Here is a 27,928-nt window from a genome sequence, read left to right as displayed (position 1 = left end):
CCGAAGCTAGGATGTTGAGGGACTTGTATGAGGTCAGGGCTCAGTGACAAACAGATACAAGGTCTAATGAGCATTCCATTATATTAGGTCACCATTTCGGGGGAAACACTCCAACATATCTTTGCTTCCTTTAATAACTGATGATTTAAGATAACAGCTTAGTTCACAAATGTCGATAAAACTTTTAGCCTCTACCACCTTATGCTGTGCATGTGCCTTAAAAGTATCTCATTCCCACTTTCTGGGTTGTAGTTTGCCAGTAAACACGCCGGCATTTATCCTGACCATACCTTTCATAATCTACAGATTATGATTCTGTTTCTCCCTAATCTCCATCTTTTCAGACTGAAAAGTCATTATGGTCTTTCTTTGCTTTTGTATAACAGTTCCTCAACCCTCTTCTTCCCTTGCCAACCATCCCTCTCCTGATTATTTTGATTGTCTTCCTGGACCCAACCATCTCCATGACGTTTTTATGAGACACAACGTCAATGACCATAAAGGATGCAGAGTTCGGGGCTGCATGACTCTGTACAACAAGAGGAATATGATCTATTTCTTTGTCTAATGTCTTAACTGGTGGCACCCAACAAGTTACTAGTCTTTCGGGTGAGGATGGCAACTTGGTTGGTCAAACAATAACTTAGCTCTCAGATATTTAACTAGCATCTACTATGTGACCTACGTTGTCCGAGATGTAGCAATAAATATGAAAGACCAAATCTGTGACCTAAAGAACACAGGTAGGAAGAAGACAATAGACACATAAATTAATAGGTAAGATAATTTTACATATTGATAAAAATAAGTGAAGAATATAAAATGAAGCAATGAGTTCAGGAGTGACTGCAGGGGCTGGGGGCAGTGGAAGGTATATTCAAGGACTTCTGAGAAAGGAGCACAATGATTCCTTGGGTTGTATAGTTTAGATTGATCTTCACATAGCGACTCGGATGCTAAATGGCCTGCTACTTTTCTGGCCAGTCACACAGGCCTGGTGCAATCATTTGTCCTGGTGATTATTTCAACTTGGGATTTTATAATCCAGAAGGTTCTCTAGACTAAGGTAATTTGTTATCTTCAATAAAATTGTTCTAGTCTCACAACAACTCAACCACAATACATGCTGGCCATTCCTTCTGTGGAGCTCAACTACAAACTCTTATTTTTCCAGATGGTTTTCTACACTATTCTTATAGATGGAGCTTTTAGTCAATGACAACCTGGAAGGTAAGTGCCTGACGCATAAAGGTGAGATTTTGAACTTTCAGGAGACCCCATTCTCTAACTCCAGCCCTGGATAGCTCCTACCATAAGAGGGTAGCAAAGAAAGTAATAGTCTGAACGTGTCCCTGCTGTATCAGACTCTTTTCAGGCACCGATACCACTGGGAAAGGGACACAGGCAGCCTAGAAACCAAGCTCAGCTTTGAGTATTTCTAGGCTTACACATGTGTAGGTAATCTGGGTTTCCTTTTTTTTATCTGATTCTCTGTGTTAGAAAAATTGACATTATTTTGAACATGCATTTTAGGAGAAGAAATCTTTTTTTTTTTTTTTTTCCCTCAGAAAGTGCAAAACAATTTTGCTCTGTTTCTCTTCTGGGTCTGCTTTTAAAGCAGGGTGCTTAATCCAAAGCAGTGATTTTCAAACTTCACGCCGAAGGCCCGTTCGGAAGCCCTCAGGCAGTTCCTGGGCAGGGAGGGAAGTGCGGAGAGGTAAGCCTCCTTCCTGGACGAGCCAAGTGGGCGGACTTGCCACCTCCACTTCAAGCCTCTCCGGTTTATATACTGGGATTTCGCACGAAATGTCACGTGGAGAGAAAAAAAAGGATCCTCTGCTGACAGTGTTTTCAAAGCACCAATAACGGAATGCACTATACATCTGACCCATCAGTGGAGGGGCCACAAGCTCAGAGAAGAAACAAGAAATCATGGAACCATTTTCTAAATGCTGCTGCCACAACATGAATCCTAGGAAAAGAAAGCCCTCCTCAAAGATCCCCCATCCCATGTTGCTATCACAGGATTAGCAGCCATGTGGATCGCTGCTGCGGCACCTTTGTGGGTTCCAGCCTCAGCCAGGACCTGGGCGCCCTGTCCCTCCCCAGTCTCACTTCCCTCTAGTCCAGGGGTTTCTAATTATGTTTGTGCCACGGCCTCTTTTGCAGTCTAGTGAAGTCTACGGATCTCTTCTTAGAATCACAGTTTTTAGTATGTAAAATTCAAAATAGGATTACAAAAAAACCTAATTGTTTTACAGTACACTTCTAGCCATGGAGCCCCATAGGGGTGAGTGGACTCCAGGTTAACAAACAACTTTTGAGGCCTGTTACCCTCATTCCGAGAGGAGTCTCAGTGTGAATTTCCCACCCTGCCCTCTCTGGAGTTCCAGTCCTGCCTTTTGAATGGCCTGTTAGGAATCTGCCACAGGGACCTAAAATGCAGCATGCTTTAAACTGAACTCTGTCTTTGCCCACCCAGATCTACTTTTGCTCTTTTGACTCTTCATCAGTTCAACCACATCACAGCCTTCCCAGGCTGGGATTCCCAGAACCGTCTAGGACTCCTGATTTTCTCTTTTCACCCCCTACCCCAACCAGCACCTGGGTCCTCTTGACACCATCCCTGCATTGCCTCCTGAATCCACCTTCTCCTTTCACTCCACTGCATTAAGACCTTCACTAACTTCACTATTTCTCACTTGGATTCTTGCATTCCTCCTCTGACTCATTGTCTGCTGCCCAGATAGTCTCTTCAGTGTCTACAGAGAGAATCAGAGGCATCATTCCAAATCCAAACTGGCCTGGTCATTCCCCTTTCCAGAGTCAATGCAAAACTCTTTAGGTGCCAATCACAGAGCCTGGCCCCGGCCTTCCTCACCTGCTGTGGCCTCCAGGAGTGCATCTCAGTGCTCATAATGCTCACTTTTCCCTGAATAAACACTAGCTGTTTTAGCTCCTCACGTTTCCTAAGTCTAGGAAACCCTTTCCTTCTCTGTTGCACACTCAACTACTGAAATACATCGCCAATTTTCAGGACCTTGAAGAAGCCTTCTTCTTGGTGGCTTCTTCAGAATCTAAGGTTCGTTCTCCTTGCATTCTTCTACGTTTTTGTGGACACCTCACTTTTGGAACTTACCAAAGTAATAATTCGCACTGTAACAACTGAAGGAGACTTATGATCTCCCCTTCTCGGTGTGTCCTTTGTGAGGAAGAGAATGCTGCCTTATTCATTTTTATAGCTCTGCAGTGCATGGTGCCTGAGGCCAGTTGACAGAGTGGCTGATTCTCCTACACAACAAGCCTTATCTTTTCATCTCAACTACCTGAACCCTGAGGTAGTCAATAAATGATAGATTCTCAAATTCAAAGAGAAAGTTTCAAATGTCTAAATCTCATATAAAACTCAATGGAAATAACATTATTTTAAAAGGCTAGACTTAATTCTGTGACCCCCAAATCATATATTACTTCTTTCTTCTCTAAAAAGAAGCACCATGGACCCAGAAACCAGTTACTAGGAAGCTGTTCAAAGGAGGAGACTACCTGATCTTTTCTAATCAGACCATCCTCTTGTTGCAACAAGCACAAGTGTTTAAACAACAAAGTTACCTTTAATTTCAGGATAGTAGAGAAAAGGTTTTGGTTCACTGGTTTCCAAATCAGATTTCCTCCGAAGCTGGACGAACACAGAGGCTGGTTTTGTAATGTTGACATCTTTATACTTTGGAGTTTTGAAGACGATGGCAAACTGCAGGATACAAAGATCCAAATGTTGGAGTAGGACTACATTTCTTTTCCAGCAACGCTACTCATTAAACACATTCTTTATGCCCAACGTTTAGACACAAGGTACTAAAAAGTATACAACACCTTAGAGAAACTTACAACCTTAGAATTCTATACCCACACATTTTTACTAAATTGCCAATGTGAAACTGAAATATAAGATTATGCCAATGTATTGCAAAACTTCATTAGTTCACTCGTCTAAAATTTCCAATGTCTTTCAGTATAAATAATCACGTGAATAAAATACGTTGCATACATCTTCTCCTTTTCCAAATTAGCCTTAAAATCCTCCAAGATTATTTACAGCAATATCAGAAAGGCTAGTCGTGGAAAGAGAGAGTGAGGAAGGTGGTACTACTACCAGCCTGCCTGCCAGCCAATGAAGACAAAAAACTAAACCGTGTAAGAGAGACATCATGACAGGGTCAGTGTATTGTGAGGTGAGGATGGCCAAGGCTCTAGGCATACACAGGGCATTCGGTAACACCCATAAGGCAGCCTCCTCATTGATATCTGGCAGTGCCAGAATAGTCAGGCATTTTCACAGTTTTTAGCTGGATTTTTTTTTTACTTGATCCACAAAATAAGTTCAAGCTAACAGTTATATACAGAACCTTCCACCAAACAAAAAAGAAAGGATATAATTATTTTCAAGTACACATGGAACATTTTAAAAAAACTGATCATAGAGTCACAGAGAAAGACAAAAAAATTTCAAAGAACTTATATCTAAGACCACCTTCTATGACCACAATATAATGTTGAAATCATCAACCAAACATCTTTTAAATGTTTGGAAACTTAAAAATGGACTCCTAGACAAAAAATTTAAAAGAAAATCATGATAGAAATGATAAAATAAGAACCGAGCAATAATAAAAGTATTATGCTATCAAAATGTGATCTCACCTTATACCTTTAATGCGTTTGTAACAAAACGTATTTTTTTCATTGAACTATGCTTGGGGCCGAATCACCGGTGCTGAGGGGCCCGCTGCTTTGAGCAGCCACGCAGTGTCAGCATTTAACACCCCGCCTCAAAGATGTTTTAGCTGGATTTTTTGACTATGTAATGTATTCACATGGATCAAGCTTCGTAAATATAAAAAGGTATACAATGGTGTACACTGAAAATTCTCCTTGCCATTCCTGTCCCTCCCTGTTCTGTTGTATTCTTCCAGAGTTTCTTTATGCGTATGTAAACATAAACATAGAATCTTTTTTATATACACTTTGCTTTATATCTACCTTTTAAAAAATTTTAATGTTGTATCTTTGAGACTCTTCCATATTAGTCCATAGAGTACTCATTCTTTTTAATAACTGCACAATATTCCATCACATAGATACACCATAATTTATTTAACTGGCCACTTACTGATAGACATTTGGATTGTTTCCAACTTTTTGTGAAAACTGTATTCCTCAATCGTTCAGTGTAATCATTAAGATGAGGATTCAGCATTTTCATCTCTTAGTCGTATACTCAATTGTCACCAGGAGATCTTGATTTATCATGATGACATCAGCCTCAACTAGAAGACTCCTCCTTTCAACACTTTTCATTAGAATACCCTTTTAACAGGTCTCCGCATATTACACTGGTAGAACACTGTTATGGACTAATTGTGTTCCCCCAAAATTCGTATGTTGAAGCCCTAACAGTGTGGCTGTATTTGGAGATAGAGCTTTTACGGGAAGAATTAAGGTTAAATGAGGTCATAAGGGCAAGGCCCTGATTGGACAGGATTACTGTTTTTTAAAGAAGAGCAGAGAGCTTACTCTCTCTCTGCCCTGTTAGGACACAACAAGAAGGTGCCTGTCTGCAAGCCAGGAAGAGAGCCCTCACAAGGAACTGACACTGTCAGACCTTGACCTGGGACTTCTAGTCTCCAGAACCATGAGCTACAAATTTCTTTTGTTTCATCCACCCAGTCTATGATATTTTGTTATGGAAGCCTGAACAGATGAATACAACACTTAAAACATTTCTACTAAAGGACCTAAGGGCCACTGCCTTGTGGCTAGCTGATCAGACACCCAAATGAAATGCCTTGCAAGGTCTAATACAGGCTTGCCCATAATTCTATGGTAGGTAACTTTTCTGGAACACCTGCAAGACACAGTGCTCTTTTATGAAAGTTAAATAAATATTTATGATTTTTCCTTGTTTTATATATGGAAACTAGTGAATTTCAATAAGGCAGAAGATGTAGAATCATCTTCATCGCCATCATCATCCACTTACTTGTCTATGAACATCTGTGGGGGAAAAATCTCCGAATCCTTCCCAGATTCCACCATTTTCCTCCTCCTCGTAAAATCGAATCTGGATATCATCTGCAAACAGTCACGTCCAGATGTATAATTTCACATAGTATAATAATATTAAAAAACATGAAAAATAAAGCTTGTTCAAGATTCTACCTATAAATACTACGTACTTAACCTTTTTCAAAAGCAATTAATATAAAATACACTTTTGAATTATTTAAAATTTTTAGTGAAAATTTTCTATTAGTTACCATAGTAATGGGCCCCAAGATTCATTTACAATGACAGAGTACTAGATTTACCTATTCAATCTGAGTTTTCTCTTAATCAGTCTTTTCCACTTCTTCATCCCTAAACCAATTCACTCCTGAGAAACACGAAGGATAGTGAGGAATATCAGAATCCCAAAAGGTGGTTCACTTGATACAGATTCACATAATAATATTTAACTAATATAAAGTTTACTATATGGCAGACACTGTTCTGAGTGATTTTATATGTATATATTAGCTGATTTAATCCTCACAACAACTTTGTGATGCAGGTCTACTATTAATATCCTCGTTCTGCAGAAGAGAAACTGGAGGTCAGAGAGGTTAAGTAACTTATCTAAGGTTGAAAAGCTAGTAAATGGAGAGGCCAGGATTTGAACCCAGTGAAGTTTCAGGCTCTTACACATTCTACTATGCTACCTCCCTATAATATTTTATTAGTCCATATTAAGAAACTGCTAAATATATCATGTTGGTCTAGTCCCTTCGGGTTAAGTTAGAACATCTAAATTTCACACTTCAGTCATGGGTTCTACTCCTGCAGAAACATGACAATATAACTCAGGTTGGCATCTCCCTGGCTTCACTTCCTATTTCATAGGAAGGTGTACACTATTGACTTGCAAAAACTAAATTTATATTTCTATTTACATAGAATTTTAGGAATATTAGGGTTGGATAAGACATATTATATACTGGTTAATACCTCTGCCTTCAGGTAGGACTACCCTGGACCTAGTTATTCAGATTCTTTAAGCTAGGTTCAAGACTTCTCTTAATAAGCCATTCCAATGTAATGATAATGATTAAGAGTCACATTTACAAATAAAGGTACTCAGATTGTGTTTACTCATAGTATGCACAACCAGAAATCTAGAAATGCATATTACTTGGATACAATGGGTTGAAAGAATACTGATACCAAAACCTGCAGAGAAAGTGTAAACATTTTTGGGATACAGATATATATTCATACCTTTACCTTAAAATCTTATCTCGTTTTTTCTGACTTTTTAATCTCAGCGCATTTAGCCTCAAAGGAGAATTTTCTTTGTTTTAAGCCATAGTTCTTTTAATAGGGGCTACATTTCCAGCTATGCAGTTGCTTACTTTGAAAATGCTCATTCTTGTAGTGAGTATATCTTTCTTTCCTTTTTACTGAAGAAACTACATTATTTTTATTGAAAAATGTGAAAGTGAAATATTATATTTTTTGCATTATTATTTTTTAACATCTTTATTGGAGTATAATTGCTTTACAATGGTGTGTTAGTTTCTGCTGTATAACAAAGTGAATCAGCTATACGTATACATATATCCCCAAATCCCCTCCCTCTTGCATCTCCCTCCCACTCTTCCTACCCCACCCCTCTAGGTGGTCACAAAGCACCAAGGTGATCTCCCTGTGCTATGCAGCTGCTTCCCACTAGCTATCTATTTTACATATGGTAGTGTATATATGTCCATGACACACTCTCACTTCGTCCCAGCTTACCCTTCCCCCTCCCCGTGTCCTCAAGTCCATTGTCTACATCTGTGTCTTTATTCTTGTCCTGCCCCTAGGTCCATGAGAACCAGTATTTTTTTCTTTTTTTTAGGTTCCATATATATGTGTTAGCATATGGTGTTTGTTTTTCTCTTTCTGACTTACTTCACTCTGAATGACAGATTCTAGGTCCAACCACCTCACTACAAATAGTTCAATTTCATTTCTTTTTATGGCTGAGTAATATTGTATTGTATATATGTGCCACATCTCCTTTATCCATTCATCTGTTGATGGACACTTAGGTTGCTTCCATGTCCTGGCTACTGTAAATAGTGCTGCAATGAACATTGTGGTACATGACTCTTTTCGAATTATGGTTTCCTCAAGGTATATGCCCAGTAGTGGGACTGCTGGGTCATATGGTAGTTCTATTTGTAGTTTTTAAGGAACCTCCATATTGTTCTCCATAGTGGCTGTATCAACTTACATTCCCACCAACAGTGTAAGAGGGTTCCCTTTTCTCCACACTCTCTCCAGCATTTATTATTTGTAGATTTTTTGATGACGGCCATTCTGACCAGTGTGAGGTGATACCTCATTGTAGTTTTGATCTGCATTTCTCTGATGGTAAGTGATGTTGAGCCCTTTCATGTGTTTCTTGGCAATCTGTATATCTTCTTTGCAGAAATGTCTTTTTAGGTCTTCTGCCCATTTTTGGATTGGGCTGTTTATTTTTTTGATATTGAGCTGCATGAGCTGCTTGTAGATTTTGGAGATTAATCCTTTCCCAGTTGCTCCGTTTGCAAATATTTTCTCCCATTCTGAGGGTTGTCTTTTCATCTTGTTTATGGTTTCCTTTGCTGTGAAAAAGCTTGTAAGTTTCATTACGTCCCATTTGTTTATTTTTGTTTTTATTTCCATTTCTCTAGGAGGTGGGTCAAAAAGGATCTTGTTGTGATTTATGTCAAAGAGTGTTCTGCCTATGTTTCCCGCTTTATAATGTCTGGCCTTACATTTAGGTCTTAATCCGTTTTGAGTTTGTTGTTGTATACGGTGTTAGGGAGTATTCTAATTTCATTCTTTTACATGTAGCTGTCCAGTTTCCCCAGCACCACTTATTGAAGAGGCTGTCTTTTCTCCATTGTATATTCTTGCTTCCTTTATCAAAGATAAGGTGACTATATGTGTGTGGGTTTATCTCTGGGCTTGCTATCCTGTTCCACTGATCTATATTTCTATTTTTGTGACACTACCATACTGTCTTGATTACTGTAGCTTTGTAGTATAGTCTGAAGTCAGGGAGCCTGATTCCTCCAGCTCCGTTTTTCTTTCTCAAGATTGCTTTGGCTATTTGGGCTCTTCTGTGTTTCCATACAAATTGTGAATTTTTTTGTTCTAGTTCTGTGAAAAATACCATTGGTAGTTTGATACGGATTGCACTGAATCTGTAGATTGCTTTGGGTAGTATAGTTATTTTCACAATGTTCATTCTTCCAATCCAAGAACATGGTATATCTCTCCATCTGTTTGTCATCTTTAATTTCTTTCATTAGTGTCTTATAGTTTTCTGCATACAGGTCTTTTGTCTTCTTAGGTAGGTTTATTCCTAGGTATTTTATTCTTTTTGTTGCAGTGGTAAATGGGAGTGTTTCCTTGATTTCTCTTTCAGATTTTCATCATTAGTGTATAGGAATGCAAGAGATTTCTGTGCATTAATTTTGTAACCAGCTACTTTACCAAATTCATTCATTAGCTCTAGTAGTTTTCTGGTAGCATCTTCAGGATCCTCTATGTATAGTATTATGTCCTCTGCAAACAGTGATGGTTCTACTTCTTCTTTTCCAATTTGAATTCATTTCTTTTTCTTCTCTGACTGCTGTGGCTAAAACTTCCAAAACTGTGTTGAATAACAGCAGTGAGAGTGGGCAACCTTGCCTTGCTCCTGATCTTAGTGGAAATGGTTTCAGTTTTTCACCGTGGAAAATGATGTTGGCTGTGGATTTGTCATATATGGCCTTCATTATGTTGAGGTAAGTTCCCTCTATGCCTACTTTCTGGAGGGTTTTTATCATAAATAGGTGTTGAATTTTGTCAAAAGCTTTTTCTGAATCTATTGAGATAATCATATGGTTTTTATCTTTCAATTTGTTAATATGGTGTATCACATTGATTTCTGTATATTGAAGAATCCTTGCATTCCTGGGACAAACCCCACTTGATTGTGGTGTATGATCCTTTTAATGTGCTGTTGGATTCTGTTTGGTAGTATTTTGTTGAGGATTTTTACATCTATGTTCATCAGTGATATTGGCCTGTAGTTTTAATTGCGACATCTCTGTCCGGTTTTGGTATCAGGGTGATGGTGGCCTTGTAAAATGAGTTTGGGAGTGTTCCTTCCTCTGCAATTTTCTGAAAGAGTTTGAGAAGGATGGGTGTTAGCTCTTCTCTAAATGTTTGATAGAATTCACCTGTGAAGCCATCTGGTCCTGGACTTTTGTTTGTTGGAAGATTTTAAATCACAGTTTCAATTTCAGTGCTTGTGATTGGTCTGTTTATATTTTCTATTTCTTCCTGGTTCAGTCTTGGAAGGTTGTGCTTTTCTAAGAATTTGGCCATTTCTTCCAGATTGTCCATTTTATTGTCATATAGTTGCTTGGAGTAATCTCTCATGATCCTTTGTATTTCTGCAGTGTCCGTTGTTACTTCTCCTTTTTCACTTCTAATTCTGTTGATCTGAGTCTTCTCCCTTTTTTTCTTGATGAGTCTGGCTAATGGTTTATCAATTTTGTTTACTGTCCCAAAGAACCAGCTTTTAGTTTTATAGATCTTTGCTACTGTTTCCTTCATTTCTTCTTCATTTATTTCTGATCTGATCTTTATGATTTCTTTCCCTCTGCTAACTTCGTGTTTTTTCGGTTCTTCTTTCTCTAATTGCTTTAGGTGTAAGGTTAGGTTGTTTATTTGAGATGTTTCTTGTTTCTTGAGGTAGGATTGTATTGCTATAAACTTCCCTCTTAGAACTGCTTTTGCTGCATCCCATAGGTTTTGGGTCATCGTGTTTTCATTGCCATTTGTTTCTAGGTATTTTCTGATTTCTCTTTGATTTCTTCAGTAATCTCTTGGTTATTTAGTAGAGTATTGTTTAGCCTCTATGTGTTTTAGAGATTTTTAGAGATTTTTTCCTGTAATTGATATCTAGTCTCACAGCGTTGTGGTTGGAAATGATACTTGATACGATTTCAATTTTCTTAAGTTTACCAATGCTTGATTTGTGACCCAAGATATGATCTCTCCTGGAGAATGTTCCATGAGCACTTGAGAAGAAAGTGTATTCTGTTGTTTTTGGATGGAATGTCCTATAAATATCAATTAAGTCCATCTTGTTTAACGTGTCCTTTAAAGCTTGTGTTTCCTTGTTTATTTTCATTTTGGATGATCTGTCCATTGCTGAAAGTGGGGTGTTAAAGTCCCCAACCATTATTGTGTTACTGCTGATTTCCCCTTTTATGGATATTAGCATTTGCCTTATGTTATTGAGGTGCTCCTATGTTGGGTGCATAAATATTTACAACTGTTATATCTTCTTTTTGGATGGATCCCTTGATCATTATGTAGTTCCCTTCTTTGTCTCTTGTTTTAAAGTCTATTTTGTCTGATATGAGAACTGCTACTCCAGCTTTGTTTTGATTTCCATTTGCATGGAATATCTTTTTCCATCCCCTCACTTTCAGTTTGTATGTGTCCCTAGTTCTGAAGTGGGTCTCTTGTAGACAGCATATATATGGGTCTTGTTTTTGTATCCATTTAGCAAACCTGTGTCTTTTTTTTTTTTTTTGGCGGTATGCGGGCCTCTCACTGTTGTGGCCTCTCCCGTTGTGGAGCACAGGCTCCAGACGCGCAGGCTCAGCGGCCATGGCCCACGGGCCCAGCCACTCCGCAGCATGTGGGATCTTCCCAGACCAGGGCATGAACCCGTGTCCCCTGCACTGGCAGGTGGACTCTCAACCACTGCGCCACCAGGGGAAGCCCAAGCCTGTCTTTTGGTTGGAGCATTTAATCCATTCACATTTAAAGTAATTATCAATATGTATGTTCCTATTACCATTTTCTAAATTGTTTTGGGTTTATTTTTATAGCTGTTTTCCTTTCTTGTGTTTCCTGCCTAGAGAAGTTCCTTTAGCATTTGTTGTAAAGCTGGTTTGGTGGTGCTGAATTCTCTTAACTTTTGCTTATCTGTAAAGGTTTTAATGTCTTCACTGAATCTGAATGAGATCCTTGCTGGGTAGAGCAATCTTGGTTGTAAGTTTTTCCCTTTCATCACTTTAAATATGTCCTGCCACCCCTTCTGGCTTGCAGAGTTTCTGCTGAAAGATCAGCTGTTAACCTTATGGGGATTCCCTTGTATGTTATTTCTTTCTTTTCCCTTGCTGCTTTTAATATTTTTTCTTTGTATTTTTGACAGTTTGTTTAATGTGTCTTGGCATGTTTCTCCTTGGATTTATCCTGTATGTGACTCTCTGCACTTCCTGAACTTGCGTGGCTATTTCCTTTCCCATATTAGGGAAGTTTTCAACTATAATCTCTTCAAATATTTTCTCAGTCCCTTTCTTTTTCTCTTTTTCTTCTGGAACTCCTATAATTTGAATGTTGGTGCGTTTAACGTTGTCCCAGAGGTCTCTGAGGCTGTCCTCAATTCTTTTCATTCTTTTTTCTTTATTCTGCTCTACAGTAGTTATTTCCACTATTTTATCTTCCAGGTCACTTATCCGTTCTTCTGCCTCAGTTATTCTGATATTGATTCCTTCTAGAGAATTTTTAATTTCATGTATTGTGTTGTTCATCGTTTGTTTGCTCTTTAGTTCTTCTAGGTCCTTGTTAAATGTTTCTTGCATTTTCTCTATTCTATTTCCAAGATTTTAGATCATTTTTACTATCATTACTCTGAATTCTTTTTCAGGTAGACTGCCTACATCCTCTTCATTTGTTTGGTCTGGTGGGTTTTTACCTTGCTCCTTCATCTGCTCCCTATTCCTCTGTCTTCTCATTTTGTTTAACTTACTGTGTTTGGGGTCTCCTTTTCACAGGCTGCAGGTTCGTAGTTCCCATTGTTTTTGGTGTCTTCCCCCAGTGAGTGAGGTTGGTTCAGTGGCTTGCATAGGCTTCCTGGTGGAGGGGACTGGTGCCTGTGTTCTGGTGGGTGGGGCTGGATCTTGTCTTTCTGGTGGGCAGGACCACGTCCAGTGGTGTGTTTGGGGGTGTCTGTGAACTTAGTATGATTTCAGGCAGCCTCTCTGATAATGGATGGGGTTGTGTTCCTTTCTTGCTGGTTGATTGGCATTGGGCATCCAGCACTGGAGCTTGCTGGTCGTTGAGTGGAGCTTGCTGGTCGTTGAGTGGAGCTGGGTCTTAGCGGTGAGACAGAGGTCTCTGGGAGAGCCCTCGCCGATTGATATTACATGGGGCCGGGAGGTCTCTGGTGGTCCAATGTGCTGGGGTCAGCTCTCCCACCTCAGAGGCTCAGGCTTGACACCCGGCCGGAGCACCAAGACGCTGTGAGCCGCGCAGCAGTGAATGTGGCAGTCTCCGTTATGAAGTCTGATTACGAGGGTCTTCAGTAGCTGCTCAGCTAGAACAGGCTGACTCGGGAGCACTTTGTCTACGAGGCTGTCTCCAGCAGCCCGTGGCTGAAAGAGTAGGTCTTCGCATGCACTGCCGGAATCTTGAACATTTATATAGAGGTCTTCGCTGGGTTCGGTCACAGGTTTGGTACAGGTGGTCTCAAGAACACCTTACTCTCTCAAGGCTGTGCGCTTGAAACAGCTCCTACACCTGAGGATCTACAAGCTGCAGAAAGACGAGACTGCCTGGGGCCACGTGCAAGCCGTGATTCTTGCCACGTGCCCTGCTGCTGCCGTCGTGGAAGTGAGTGTATCTTTATTATACTATACCTTCTATCATTTTATTTAAAAAATGAGTGAAACTTGAGAAAATAACACAATCTCCTTCAGATTTTGCTGACTTATCAATCTTGCGCTATATTTAGTGAGAGATAAATGCCAAGAACCTTTCTGAAAGTGAAAATTATGAGAGGAATATGCTCTGAGAATTTCCCTATAGTCCTTATTCTCTTTCTTTTTCTTAAATGACATCATAGTGTCATGTGAAGATATCCAGAGAAGCTCTCTGTGTTGCAATGAAGCATGGTAAGATAAACAAAAAACAATTTTACACTATGTAAAACATTTATTCTCTGTGTGTGTGTGTGTGTGTGTGTGTGTGTGTGTGTGTGTGTGTGTGTGAAGCATGGGCTATTACTCATTTATTTAAAGTTCAGATACCAAAATTTAAAGTATAAAAACCCTGAAACATCACTGATTCCGATGGTCACTGTTTTCTTATTTATCTTTACTTCTGTTGAAAATTTTAAAATGAATTAGTTGGGTTAACAAAATAACATGGACAACTTAAATTTGGAAGAGAGGAAATGTATAAATTTTTAAAAGGAGTTCTATGGCAAGGAGGGATATTACTGGGCCCACTGACAAAAAGTGACTCAGAAACACACTCAGAATTATACTTCACATCTGGAGATCAGAGCATATATTTACCTTTCTGAACCTTGTCACAGAGAAGATAAATCTCTTCCCCTCCAGTTACGCATCCAGCTGTCCTGTCCATCCTTACTATTTTCAAGTTGGAGGCATTGGGGGCTTCTGTCCACAGGAGAAAAACAACAAACTTCATTATTTATCCTCAGCTTCACATGCTAACCTCCTATGAGGGACCTTAAAGAAAGTTTAAATAGATGCTTTCACTCATACTGCTTTAACAAGGATATAAATAAAACAAAAATGCCTTCTGAAACCCTCAGAGCACTTCTTGGGCATGGCTCATTCATTATCACCAAAACAGATGAGACACAAAGGAGCAGTATTTGTTTCTCCCACTAACACAGTAAGAGAGATTAATAGAGAAAGAGAAAGAAATTTTCTGATGTTTCAGGAAGTTCCAAGCTAATGGATGTGTGGAATTTCAATAAGGTCAAGACTTTAACCCCAAACTTATGTCCATGATACCATTTACAAGAGTCCTAGAAATTTAGGAGAAGCAGTTTTCTAAAACTATTTATTAATTTTTATTCTACAGAAAAGAAAAATGAAGATGTTATATTTCTTTTCCCCAAACGAAATTAGAATTCTGTGTGGTTAAGGGGTAAAAGTTTTGTGTGGTAATAGTATAAGGCTTCCCTTTTTTTTTTTGGCTCCAACAGCTGCATTTTAAAGTGATCTTTGGTATGTGAGTCTACATCAGTTTATAAAGCTTTCACTTCCCTTCAAACATGTTTAAATTAGAGAAATCAGTTAGTTGTTGTACTTGGGGCATGGCGTTCTCTACTTAGACCAAACTCTATAACCTTTCAAGGAGCCTAAATACTGCCCTTGTAGACTTTTTGGAAATATCTGTTTAATAAATCCCATGCATACCAAATTAGAAATTTGCATGGTAAATGCTGAAGACCACTGTAAAACTCTTTCAAAAACTCCAGGAACTACAGACTAAAATAGAATTTTGAAGCTACGAAATATCTGTACTGCTCACTTAGTTAACCTGACGTTCCTAACTTGATAAAGCTATAACATGCAAGAATGAAAATGGATAAGAGTTGTCTTTTATTAACTTCTCTTCAGAGCCCCAACTGAGATACTCTTCTCATCTAAGAGCACCAACAATATATCCTCGTAGTAAGGAATTCATAAATAATAAGAGATTTGGCATTGCACGTAGAAGACTACAACGGTGATCTGAGGAAGATTTAGTGAGCACCTCACAGTATTTCACTTTTAATCTCAACGTCAAATTTTAAGCTAAATTTCAGTATTCTCATTTTGTAAGATGATAAACATGAGGCTCCAAGTGATTAGGTTACTGGCCCCAGGAATCAGAGCTAGTCAGTAACTGCCGGGGCCGGGCTGGAAGTCTGTTCTTGACTTTACAGCAAGCTGCCTCCTGTCAGAAGTCAGGTACTCACTGCTATCATAGATGGCGTCCGACACCACGGGTTCCAGGCGCCTCGTGAAGCTGCCGGTGCTGTCTGGAAGGAAGGCTGTAAACATAAGCCGCACCACGCTGAGGTCCATCTCCTTTGTCTGCTGAAGAGCTGCCTGGCGGATGATCTCCTTTTCCCGATCTAGGACCAGACAACATGGGGTATTCATGCCCAGGGAAAGAGTAAAGCATGAACGTTTTAGACAGGATGATTTTATAAAGCCCAAATAAAGAACATCAACTTAAAAGTCTATTTTTTTTTCTTTCGAAATTCTTCATATTGCTAATACAATTTTAAGAATTATCTATTTATGTCATCCAAACGTAAAGGCATCAAAAAAGGGCCTGCATTTTCTCTGGATCACAGTAAAAACTGTCCTGCGTGTGTCAAACTGCCTCTCTCCTATCTTCCCCTGCCCTGTCCCAAGACACAAAGGATGTGATGGAATGGAATGCAGTAGCCTGACCATGCCTCACTTGTCTGGAGGAATGTGAAAATTAAGTATTCCAAAAGCTCTCTGGGCACAGGGACTGTATTCATCCCACAGTGCCCGGCACAGTACCTGGCACTAAGCAAGTACAGCTCAACAAGTGTTTCTAAGGAGCCAAATGACTCCACTGCACTGGGCGCCTTCCCTCCTGATGGAGCTGTCATACTGATGGACATAATCGTACTTAACTTACAATATCACAAGAGGTGATAATTCAAGTGATAAGTACTATAAAAGAGCTACAGTTGAAGTGATATGAAACTTCAAAGGAGGGGAGAATCCAGAGGCTTTGAAGCAGAAGAGGCATTGCTCTAAATCTTGAAAGGATGGTAGAACTTGAACTTAGGAGGAGAATGAAAAAAGGCATCCCAGGAAGAGGAAAGAGCAGGAATGGAAAGAATGTGCCAAAGAGAGAAAGTGAGAAATTGTGCTTCTGTGGTGTAGTTCAGTTTGACAAGAAGGGATGTAGTGGGAAACAAAGTCGAAAATGCAGATTGGGGCCAGCTCTTGGGAGGCCTAAAATGCCAGGGTATGGAATTTGGATTCCGGACGCAACAGGGAGGCACTGAGTAGTGGTGACCTGTAGGCTTCAGTAAGATCCATCTGGCCACAGGGTGTAAACTAGATTAGAAGTGGGGAGGGACAGAGACAGACCATCAAAAAATGGAGTGAGGAGGGGAACCCCAGAGAGCACAGAACAGCTGGACCACAAACTGGAGATGCAGCAGAGGTGAAAAGGAGGACTCAAAGATGATGTGAAGGTTTTGAGGATGAATAGCAGAAGACAGAACATGGCTAATGGGAAAATGATTGTCTCTGGACTGCCTGAGTATGAGCTGGTGACAGGATGGCCACACGAAAGGACAACACATAAAAGCAGAAATGGCATATGTGGTGGAACAAGGATTAGGGTTGAAAGAAAAAAATATAAGTGAAGGAAGGAAAACACACAATCATAGCATTTTTATGATAAAGAGGATAGCTTACAATGAGCCTGAAGAGCCCAAAGAAAGAAAGATTCCTTATAATAAGGTGAGTGGGGGGAGGTATAACAGAGCAGGTGTTCTTTGAACCATGTCTTGAATTCTGAATTGGTCCTGACAGGTTGAAAAGGGAAGGGGGGGAGGTGTTTTAGGTAGAGGAAGACACATACAAAGGTATGAGTATGCATCAGTGTTCAGGGGGCGGTGATGGGGAGAGGTGAGTACAGGTGGGACCTCCGATAAAGCTGGAAAGGGGGCTGAGGCCCGGCTTTGTATGCCAGGCTATGGGGGTACAGATTTTATTCTAGAAGTAGCAGGATGCCATCAAAGGTTTCTGAGCAGGGAAAGGGTGACAGCAGCTTGGGGTACAGACCAGGAGAAGGAGAAACCTGGGGCATAAGATGAGCACATGGTCTACACACAGGACAAGGAGAGCCAGAGCTCTCAAAGGAGCAAGGCTGGGAGAGTGATACTCACCTGTGAGCTGCCGGTCTCCTCCCCCTTCTGCTTGTAAATAGGCAAGATCAGGATGCACCAAAAGTCCGGGGTTATAGCCCCTTATACATGCATCTGTCATTCGTGCTTCCAGTGTTTCAAATACTTTTTTCTTTGTCACGTGAAGTATACCCAGGTTTGCAAAGCTGGAGAAAAAACAGTAACAGCAACGACAAACCAGAATTAGGCAGTCAATGACTAGAGAGTCCTGTTTTACCTTAGCTATGGATTGAGAAAAAATGCACAGGCCCTCAATCACTGGCCCTCAAACACATTACTATTTCTGCAGTGAAACATACAAAGCAGACTCACCAAATGGAATAATAAAGACTATAACCAGCTGCACATCATGTCAGGCTGGGTTTTGCCACCAAATCAGTCTGTGGTAAAATTAGAAAAATCTTTTCGTTTTCAAAGCTTACTAGACTTGCAAATTATGAATAAGGGAGTGGGGTATACATATCTTAATAAGAAAGTTTTACCTAGACTCATTTTAAAGTATTTTTCTAGGAGAGTTGTATGAAAAGAAATTTTAGTTCCAAATATACTAACTTTTCTAACTTTTTAAAAAAGAATATGCAAAATACTATATTTAGAAGATTTTTTTTCTTTTGGCTCATCCCTGGGTTTCTAGACGGGATTTAATGTCTACCAGGAGTCCCATCTCCTCCTGGGCTGTCTCTAAGGTTGGAATTATTTATGACCACTAGAATGTCCAACTCTACATGTACTCAGTCTTGAGGTATACCTTCAATCAAGGATGGATAATTTTTTATATTGTGAAGCCTACATATCCATAAAACAAAATATGTTAATATGCTAACTAAAGCAATTAAAGGGATCTTTAAATATATAAAATGCTCCAGCCATTCATGTTTTAAAATAAAGTACATGAAACAAAGAAGTGTATTCAATAAATGTAATACAACAAACAGCACTTTACCAAGGAGACTCATTCGGTCAACAAATATTTATTTTGCTCCTTAGTACCAGGCAGCGTCCTGGGTGCTTCCGTCAACAGTAAAGGAATCCCTACCTTCATGGAGTTTATATGCTAGTGCAACAACAGAGAGGAAACAAACAAGTAAATTTTATAATTTAAAAGGTAAAAAGTGTTACCAAGAAAAATAAAGTAGGAATGGGGAAGAGGAAAGGCAGTAGTAGAAGGCACGGCACTTAAAAATAGGAAGAGGCCAGACAGGGCCTCACTGAAAAGATGTCAACTGAACAAAGACTTGAAGGAAGTAGGGGGTGAGACATGGATATATGGAAAAAGAACATTTGAGGTGGAAGGAACAGCAAGTACAAAGACCCTGAGGTAGGATCATGCCTGGTGTCCCCAAGACAACAATGGCAAACAGGCCAGTGTGGCTGGAGTGAGATGAACAAGGGGTCAGAAGTAAGTAAGGAGTTCAAAGAGATAAGTGGGGCACCGTTCTTTTAAAGCCTTGTAAGCTTTTGTAAGGACTCTTCTTTTCCTCTGGCTTTTACTCAGAAAGAAAAAAAAATATTAGCAGGAATATTAGAGGAAAGATAGAAATATTATGATAATTGGATCAAATGAAATAAAGAAGAAGATAATGTTGGAAAACTAGATAAACTAGGGAAAGAAAACATAGGAGGTGAAGGCTGAATGAGATGAGCACTCATACAGAGGCCCAGAGATGAAATGATACAGGTGTACAGACAGTGATGAAAAAAAGTAGGACAGCGGAGACAGACACCGAAAAGAAAATACAGAATATAAGCCCCTTGAGAGCAGAGATATCCAGTGACTAGAGACCTGGGTGCTTAGTAAATGTCTACTGGATAAATAAATGCATGAATTAATCCAGCACAGAAAAACACGCAATATGACACATTGGTATGCATGGAGGCACAGGGGGATTTTCAGAAACAACACCTCCGTATTTTGGCCTTTTAGGCTTTACTCCTATACAGACACCACCCATAACTACAGGAAAACGAGGCTGATCTTCTAGGTAACAGCAATGATAAACACGTGTGCAGCACTTTACCACCTAGAAAGTGCTTTTCATGTATATTATCTAATTTAATCTCTGTGAAAAGTCATCATCTGTATTTTTCATTATGTGAATAATGGATTTACTCTGGAAATAAATGAACCAATACAGAAGTCAGTCTTCTACCTTAGGTAATGATAGAGCAACACAGACCGATTGAACCTCATATTTTAAACAACAAAAAACATGTGAAAAAATAGTTTTCAGACACTGAACAATAGGTGGCATAGGACAGTGAGCCTTAAGAAAAGGAAAACAAATAAGGTGAATTCTAAAATTATGCTGCCTTAATATCTAGAGCGAGCTTCCAGGCTGCAGTAAGGAAGGGGGAGCCCAAACAGGGCCTGCTGACCTCCCAGAGTTTAGGAGACAAAGGAGGTCAACAAGGGTAGAATTCACAGGCCGATACCTGAGAAGAAAGAACCACATACCGAGAGACACTCAGAGCATGTGTGTGAGGAAATGACCCAAGGCTGGGAAAGGAACAATCAGAAGCACAGGCAAAACAGCCCCTGGAGCACACACAGGGCTAGAATAGTTCAAGAAAGCTTGTGATACACGAAGTGTTAGGGTGTACAGTCAGAAAGGTATTGCCTTTGTAATGGCATCAAGCTAACCCTAGATTGAAGGCTGCTCTGGTCTCCCTAAAAAGGCTTAATAGTAAGTCTAGAAAGGATCAAGCTATTCCCAAACTTAACTTCATCCCAATGCTCAAAAATATTTAGATGCATAGAAAATAAAAAATCCAACTACCCACAATCCAAAATTCAAAATGTCTACCATCCAATCAAAAATTACCAGGCATACAAAGAAACAGGAAAATATAACTCATAACGAGGAAAAAAATCATTCAATAGAAACAGATCCAGAAATGAAATGAGACAGAAAACAGAATTTGTAGGTAAGTACATGGAAAAGCTATGAGAGATATACTCCATATGGTCGAGAAGAAAGCATTAGTATGCGAAGGAGAGGCATGGAAGATATAAAAAAGACCCCCCCCTCAAAACCCACAGAGATGAAAACTACAACGTCTGAGAAGAAAAACACACCAGATGGGATTAAGAACATATTAGACAGTACAGACAAAAGATTAGTGAACTTGAGGACACAGTAAAAAAACTATCTGAAATGAAACTGAAAAGATGAAAAAAATTTTAAAAAGAAGAGATCATTAATGAGCTGTGGCATAATTTCAAATGGCCAAATATACATGAGGTTGATGTTTCAGAAGACAAAAGAGAGGAGTGGATGGAAAAAATATTTTAAAAAATAATGGCTGAAAAGTTTTAAAATTTAATAAAAACTATACACCCAGAGATCCAAGAATCTCAGTGAACCACAAAGCACAAGAAACATGAAGAATACAACACTAAAGCTTATCATAATCAAACTGCTGAAAACTAGCGATGAAGAGAAAATCTGAAAAGCTGACAGAGAAAAAAACTGACACACTATGTACAGAGGAATAAAGGTAAGAATGACAGGAGACTTCTTTTTGGAAACAAGGCAAGCCAGAAGACAGTGAAGCAGCATATTTTAAGGACATGAAAGAAAAACCGTGTCAACCTGTATTTCTATACTCCTCAAAAATATCTTTGAAAAACAAAAACAAAATAAAGACTTTAAGATGTACAACTGAAAGAATTTATCAGCAGCACACCAGTGGTATAAGAAAAATTAAAGGAAGTCAACACATGGGTAAGTATAAAATACTTTCTTTCCCTTATTTAAAAGTTTCTTTAAAAGATAACTGACGATTTAAAGCAAAAATAAAAAACAATAAATGGTGGGATTTACAACATATGCAGATGTAAAATATATGACATAATAGCACAAAGGTCAAGAGAGGGGAAATGAAAATATACTGTTAACATGCTATACATAGAGAGGTATAATGCTACTTGAAGGTAGACTATGATAAGTTAAAGATGTATAGTATAAACCTAAAACAATGGCTAAAAAATACAAAGAGGTATAAATCTAAAAGGAGATAAATGAAATGACAAATAATCAATTAATCTAAAAGAAGGCAGGGGAAGGGGGAATGAAGAATAGATATGACAAGCAGAAAACAAACAGCAAGAGGGCAGATTTAAACACAGCCATATCAGTAATCATATTAAATAAAAGTCACCTAAACACCCCACTAAAAGACAGAGTATGTGAGACTGAATACAAAGTAAGACCCAAGTATATGCAGTGCATACTTACTTTGAATATAAACACACAAAAAGGTTAAAACTAAGAGGATGGGGAAAAAAATGTTCCAAGCTAACATTATTCAAAAGAAAGCTGAAGTAACTATATTAGTTTCAGTCAAGGTAAATTCCAGAGCAAAGAATATTACCAGCAATAAAAAAGAAGGTCATTTCATAATGATAAAGGAATCAATTAATTAAGAGGACATAAGAATCCTAAATTTTTATGCACCTAATAAAAGAGCTTCACAATACAAGAAGCAAAATCTTATAGAACTGAAAAGAGAAATAGATGTATTTATGAATACTGTCAGATTTTAATACTCTTCTCTCAATAATTAATAGAACAAGTAGAGAGAAAATTAGTAAGGAGAGAAAAGCTTTGAACAAACAACCTGACCCAAATGACATTTACAGAACATGCGTTCAATCTGATCAGACTAAACATTCTTTTTTAAGGGCACCAGGAACATTTACCAAGACAGACCAGGGCTTCCCTGGTGGCACAGTGGTTGAGAATCTGCCTGCCAATGCAGGGGATACGGGTTCGAGCCCTGGTCTGGGAAGATCCCACATGCCGCGGAGCAACTAGGCCCGTGAGCCACAACTACTGAGCCTGTGCGTCTGGAGCCTGTGCTCCGCAAAAAGAGAAGCTGTGATAGTGAGAGGCCCGTGCACCGCGATGAAGAGTGTCCCCCACTTGCCGCAACTAGAGAAAGCCCTCGCACTGAAACGAAGACCCAACACAGTCAAAAATAAATAAATAAATAATTTTTTTAAAAAAAGGACTGACTTAAAAAAAAGACAGACCATATTCCCTCCATAAAACAAGCCTCAATATATTTAAAAGGAATCAAATGATACCAAATATTCTCTTACCACAATGGAACTAAATCAGATATCAGTAACGAAGTTACCTAGGTAGGAGTACATTTAAATCAAGACTGGCCACGTAGTAATTAATTGTTGAAGGTGGGTGACGGGTACAATGAAGGCTCACTATGCTATTCTTTCTACTTTTGTATATGTTTGGAAATTTCTATAATAAAGTGCAAAAGAAAAATGAGAGCAGACATTATTAGGATAAAAAACAGAAAAAAACAAGGATCATAAATGTTAACATGTGAGAATGCAAAATGGCGCAGCCACTTTGGAAAACAACTTGGCAGTTTCTTTTTCTTTTTTTTTTTTTTTTGCCACACCATGCGGCACGTGGAACTTCCCTGACCAGGGATCGAATCCGTTCCCACTGCAGTGGAAGCCTGGAGTAGTCTTAACCACCGGACCACCAGGGAAGTCCAACGATTTGGCAGTTTCTTATCAAGATAAACATACTCTTAGCACACATCCCTACAATTCCACTCCTCAGTATTTACCCAAGCCAAGAAAAATGAAAACTTATGTTCACACAAAAGGTGGCTTTGTTCTGAAAAACTGGAAACAAACCAGATGTCCTTCAACAGGTGGATAAACTGTGATATAGCAACACAATGCAACAATGCAACAGTACTTATTAACTAAAAGGAATAAACTACTGACAGACTCAGCAATCTGGAGGAATCTGAAATACATTATGCTAAGTGAAACAAGTCAGACCCAGAAAGGCTACATATTGTAGGATTGCATCTGCATATCATTCTGGAAAAGGCAAAACCATGGGGGTAGAACAGATCAGAGGTTGCCAGTGCCTAGAGCTGGGGGGGAACCTGACTCCAAAGGGTCACACAGGGATTTTCAGGATGGGGGATGGGGGGAGGGAATAAAACTATTCTACGCCTTAATTGTGGTGATTATATGAGTATTTATCAAAACTCACAGAACTGTATACTTTAAAGGGTGACTGTTACAGTATTTAAATTAATTTCAAAAATTTTTAGAAAGACAGGTTATCACAGTTAATAATGGGTTAGTAACGGGACTGGGACTACAGTCCTGTTTCTTACTCAAAATGCCATATTCTTACACATCAGTGGTTTTCAAAGTATACTCTCCAGACGAGCAGCATCAGTATCACCCAAGAATTTATTAAAATGCAAATTCGTGGGCCTTATCCCAACCCTACTGAATCAGAAACGCTGAGGGTGGCGCTCAGCCATCCATGTTTTAACCAGCCCTCCAGGTGATTCTGATGGCCCCTGAAGTCTGTGAACCACTGCTCTACACGATGAGACAGGGCAATGAGATCAGGATCTCTGGAAGTAGATCTGGAAATACTGGCATCAGTATTTTTACAAAGTGACCAAAGGTGACTTTAATTAGCAGCCAGGTTTGAAAACCTCTGCACTGTGCCAGATGCTGCCATCATTATGATCGTCTGGGAACTGCCTCTGCCCTTTGGCTAGGTTCAAATCCCCAGGTCCTTGGGCTGGGATTCTAAAGTGCCTCCTCCATCTGGCCTTTCTTCACCTCCAGACTCAAATATTGACTTCACGGCTAGCCTGAGATTTAAAAGCAGCCCTTGACTCACAATACACACCCTAGGTTTGGAAGTTGGATACTTCCAATCTCAGTCCAGACCTTGTCCATTTTCTCCAAACAGCTCCTTTTCTGTGCATTAAGGTTGAACCATATGAAACTGCCAGTAGCTAACTGTTCTTGCATCTACAAAAATAGCAGTTTAATATGATCTGCATTAGTTCATTGAGGGAAGACTTGCTTCTGTTTTGCATTTTTATATTTCTATATCTACTTCGAGTGCTTACCATTGGTATATGCGGGAAATACTAGTTTAAAAAAAAGAAAAACTTCACATCTCTCTAAATCAGGGCTGCCAGGAAGCAAGCAGAGGGTGTGGTGATTATTGGTGAGGAAGGTGGCTTAAAGCAAAGTCAAGTAACAGTTTCCATTGAATGCAAATTTCAGAGAACTAAAATGCTGTTGAAACAAACTGCTGATATTCAGGATAGAAAATAAAACACCAAAGATTATTTTTATGAGGACAGGCACGAAGGACTAACTAAATAAGTGAGTAGGAAATAAAAAGTCAAAATTAAAGCTAACTAAAAGAAGTTAAAAGGACAAGCCCCTCAAATTAAACCAATCAAACTTACAATCATGACTTAGTTATCTAAAACATGAATAGTTTAATATAGATAAGAAAATATCTTCGAAAATATAAATTAAATTTTACTGAGAACTCATGCTGAGAGTAAAGTGAAGAGAAACACTCCAAAGAAAGGTCATTCTTTTGGTTTTGATCATTTAGAAGTTATTTATCTTCTCAATGTCATTTTCCATATACCTTTTTTTTTTTTCTTTTTGGCCACACCAAGTCCGGCATGCACCATCTTAGCTCCCCAACCAGGGATCGAATGCGTGGCCCCTGCATTGGGAGCGCAGAGTCTTAACCACTGGACCACCAGGGAAGTCCCTCCATTTATCTTTTTTGATGTGTTGGATTGATGCCCAGCTTATGAATTTATACTCTTAACCTAAACTGTATTGAAAACTGCTTATCATGGTTCTGTTTCTAGTATTGACAAGTCTAAGGAATAACTCTGGCTATCTTCCTAAATTTCTCTATATGCTATTCTTACCTACAAGTTAGAACTAAATAAGAATAATCGTTGATATCCTGTAAATACACATGAGGCAAGTTGGCTCATGTTATTTCATAGTATTAGCTAATGTTAGTTCAGTGTAGAATTTGGATGTAAAGGGCCTGGAGGTAGATTCTGTAGCCTAACATTCAGATTTTATAAGGGAAGAAATTAAAGTCCCCAAGAAGTCATGCAAATTGCCCCCAGTCCTACTGTTGTGAGTGACAGAACTGGAAACAGAATTCTGGTTTCCAGACCCCCAGCATGAGACTCTTTCTACTAAAATGCAACAGGTTCTGGCATTAGAAACTTAAAAAAAAATAAGAGAGACAAATGAAATCGTGAAGGAAATACTGCATTTGGGGAAACACTGTACGCAAAAGTTTCTCAGTTAAAAATCGAATTATAAAAGGAGTACCAAGGTTTCACAGAGCACTCTGAATGGGAGAGGCTACTGAGTCTACTGTAACTCTTAGGTGGCATCCTCTTGCTTACATTTCTTGGTGAAACTGCATAGTATTAGAAAACCCCACAGAGCTATGACCAGACATCTTGATGATCACATGTACAAGTTTAGATGCTCAAACTGTTGAACGAATGAATGAATGAATGAATTCCAACTACCGAACCCCTCATGCCAGCACTAAAAGAGAGTAACAGATTTCCTCACTTTCCTTGGAGACAAGGAATTTACTTTTACTCCTGCTGTAGGTCCCAAATTAAATAACCATTAGTTCCTCCCCAAATCCTCAAAGACTACTAAGGCAAACCACAGAAACACCAAATTACAGATACCATACTGGAATGTTTATAATAACAAATATTGTTAGTAGGGAAACTTCATGTATAATTTCCTCTGAAGGATATGATTATCACACACATTAAACAGGACCAAAGAGAATATACACTTCGTACTGACAGTAGCCTACTCGAGTAAATCTGCAGAGACACTACGTGATCAATTAGGCCGAAACTCTTTGACAATTACCCTGCATTTCAAAGCTCTCATAGGTCAGTCAGGAACTGTAAGGGTATTCCAAAACAAACGATGACCAACTGTGACACACAAGAGGAAACAGGCCAGCCTTTCAAGAGGATGTTGAAACAAGGTCATTTAAAGCATAGTTGAATTTTTCAAATCAATTTAGGCTTCTTCCTCCAATCTAGAGTTTTTTTTTTCTCTGACATCAAAAGAATCAGATTTTAGTGACTTAAAAGAAAGCTCTCTAGGTTTTTCACACTTGAAAATTTTAACAGTCAAACAAAGAAATACCAAGGAACATGAAAGTTCAACCTCCCCAATAACAGCCAACTTGAAACCTGATCAGAATTCAAAGCCTGAAATGTTATCATCAGCTTAATTATAGTTGATTTAAACAATTCCTTTCTTTTGAGTGAACAGTCTAGATTAACTGGGATTTTACTGTAAACTATTTAAACCAGTATTAGGAAGCCCTGAAAGATATTCCTGAAAATTAGACAAATTTAATTAAAAATTTCTTTTGAATTGAATTTATTTCTATAATACTTCATTCATTAAAAATGGCTTGTTTTATCTCTCTGACCAACCCTTAAATGAATATGTCTCTTTGTATTTACATTTCAAGTCTAATGAATGCCAAGACAAATTTATAATCCTTGGTTGTACACACTTTAAAAAAAAATTGAAGTATGGTTGCTGTACAATATTATATGTTACAGGTGTACAATATAGTGATTCAAAAATTTTAAAGGTTATACTCTTTAGTTATTATAAAATATTGGCTGTATTCCCCATTTGTACAATATATCCTTGTAGCTTATTTTATACCTAGTAGTTTGTACGTCTTAATCCCCTACTCCTATATTGCCCCTCCCCCCTTCCCCCTCTCCCCACTCATTTGTTCTCTATTATCTGTGGATCTGTTTCCTTTTTGTTATACTTACTAGTTTATTTTTTAGATTCCATACATGAGTGATATCATACAGTATTTGTCTTTGTCTGACTTACTTCACTTAGCATAATACCTTCCAGGTCCATCCATGTTGCTGCAAAATTTCATCCTTTTTTATGGCTGAGTAGTATTCTATTGTGTATATGTATATACACACATCTTCATCATATATATATACATATACCACATCTTCTTTATTCATTCATCTGTTGATAGACACTTAGGGTGCTTCCATATTTTGGCAATTATAAATAATGCTGCTATGAACACTGGGGTGCATGTACCTTTTTGAATTAGTGTTTTGGGTTTTTTGGATATATACCCAAGAGTGGAATTGCTGTGTCATATGGTAGTTCTAGTTTTAGTTTTTTGAGAAACCTCCATACTG

At 38.8% G+C, this 27,928-nt stretch overlaps 1 protein-coding gene across 6 annotated transcripts in view; it reads right to left on the bottom strand.

Moving 5' to 3' along the window:
- The window catches only part of NFKB1 (nuclear factor kappa B subunit 1), a 122,060-nt gene that overhangs the window by 28,175 nt on the left and 65,957 nt on the right, over positions 1-27,928 (bottom strand). For all 6 annotated transcript variants that reach the window (XM_004263570.4, XM_033402102.2, XM_049708849.1 and 3 more), the window contains 5 exons: positions 17,825-17,988; positions 15,857-16,015; positions 14,436-14,540; positions 6,041-6,132; positions 3,613-3,751 (listed from right to left, as the gene is read on the bottom strand). In XM_004263570.4, coding sequence (XP_004263618.1) covers positions 3,613-3,751; positions 6,041-6,132; positions 14,436-14,540; positions 15,857-16,015; positions 17,825-17,988 — 659 coding nt within the window. The remainder of the gene's footprint in view (positions 1-3,612; positions 3,752-6,040; positions 6,133-14,435; positions 14,541-15,856; positions 16,016-17,824; positions 17,989-27,928) is intronic.

The sequence above is a fragment of the Orcinus orca genome, chromosome 4, assembly GCF_937001465.1.
Source record: "Orcinus orca chromosome 4, mOrcOrc1.1, whole genome shotgun sequence".
NCBI classification, from domain to species: Eukaryota; Metazoa; Chordata; class Mammalia; order Artiodactyla; family Delphinidae; genus Orcinus; species Orcinus orca.
The sequence above is the reverse complement of the archived record's forward strand: the minus strand, read 5'-3'. Positions and strand labels throughout refer to the sequence as shown.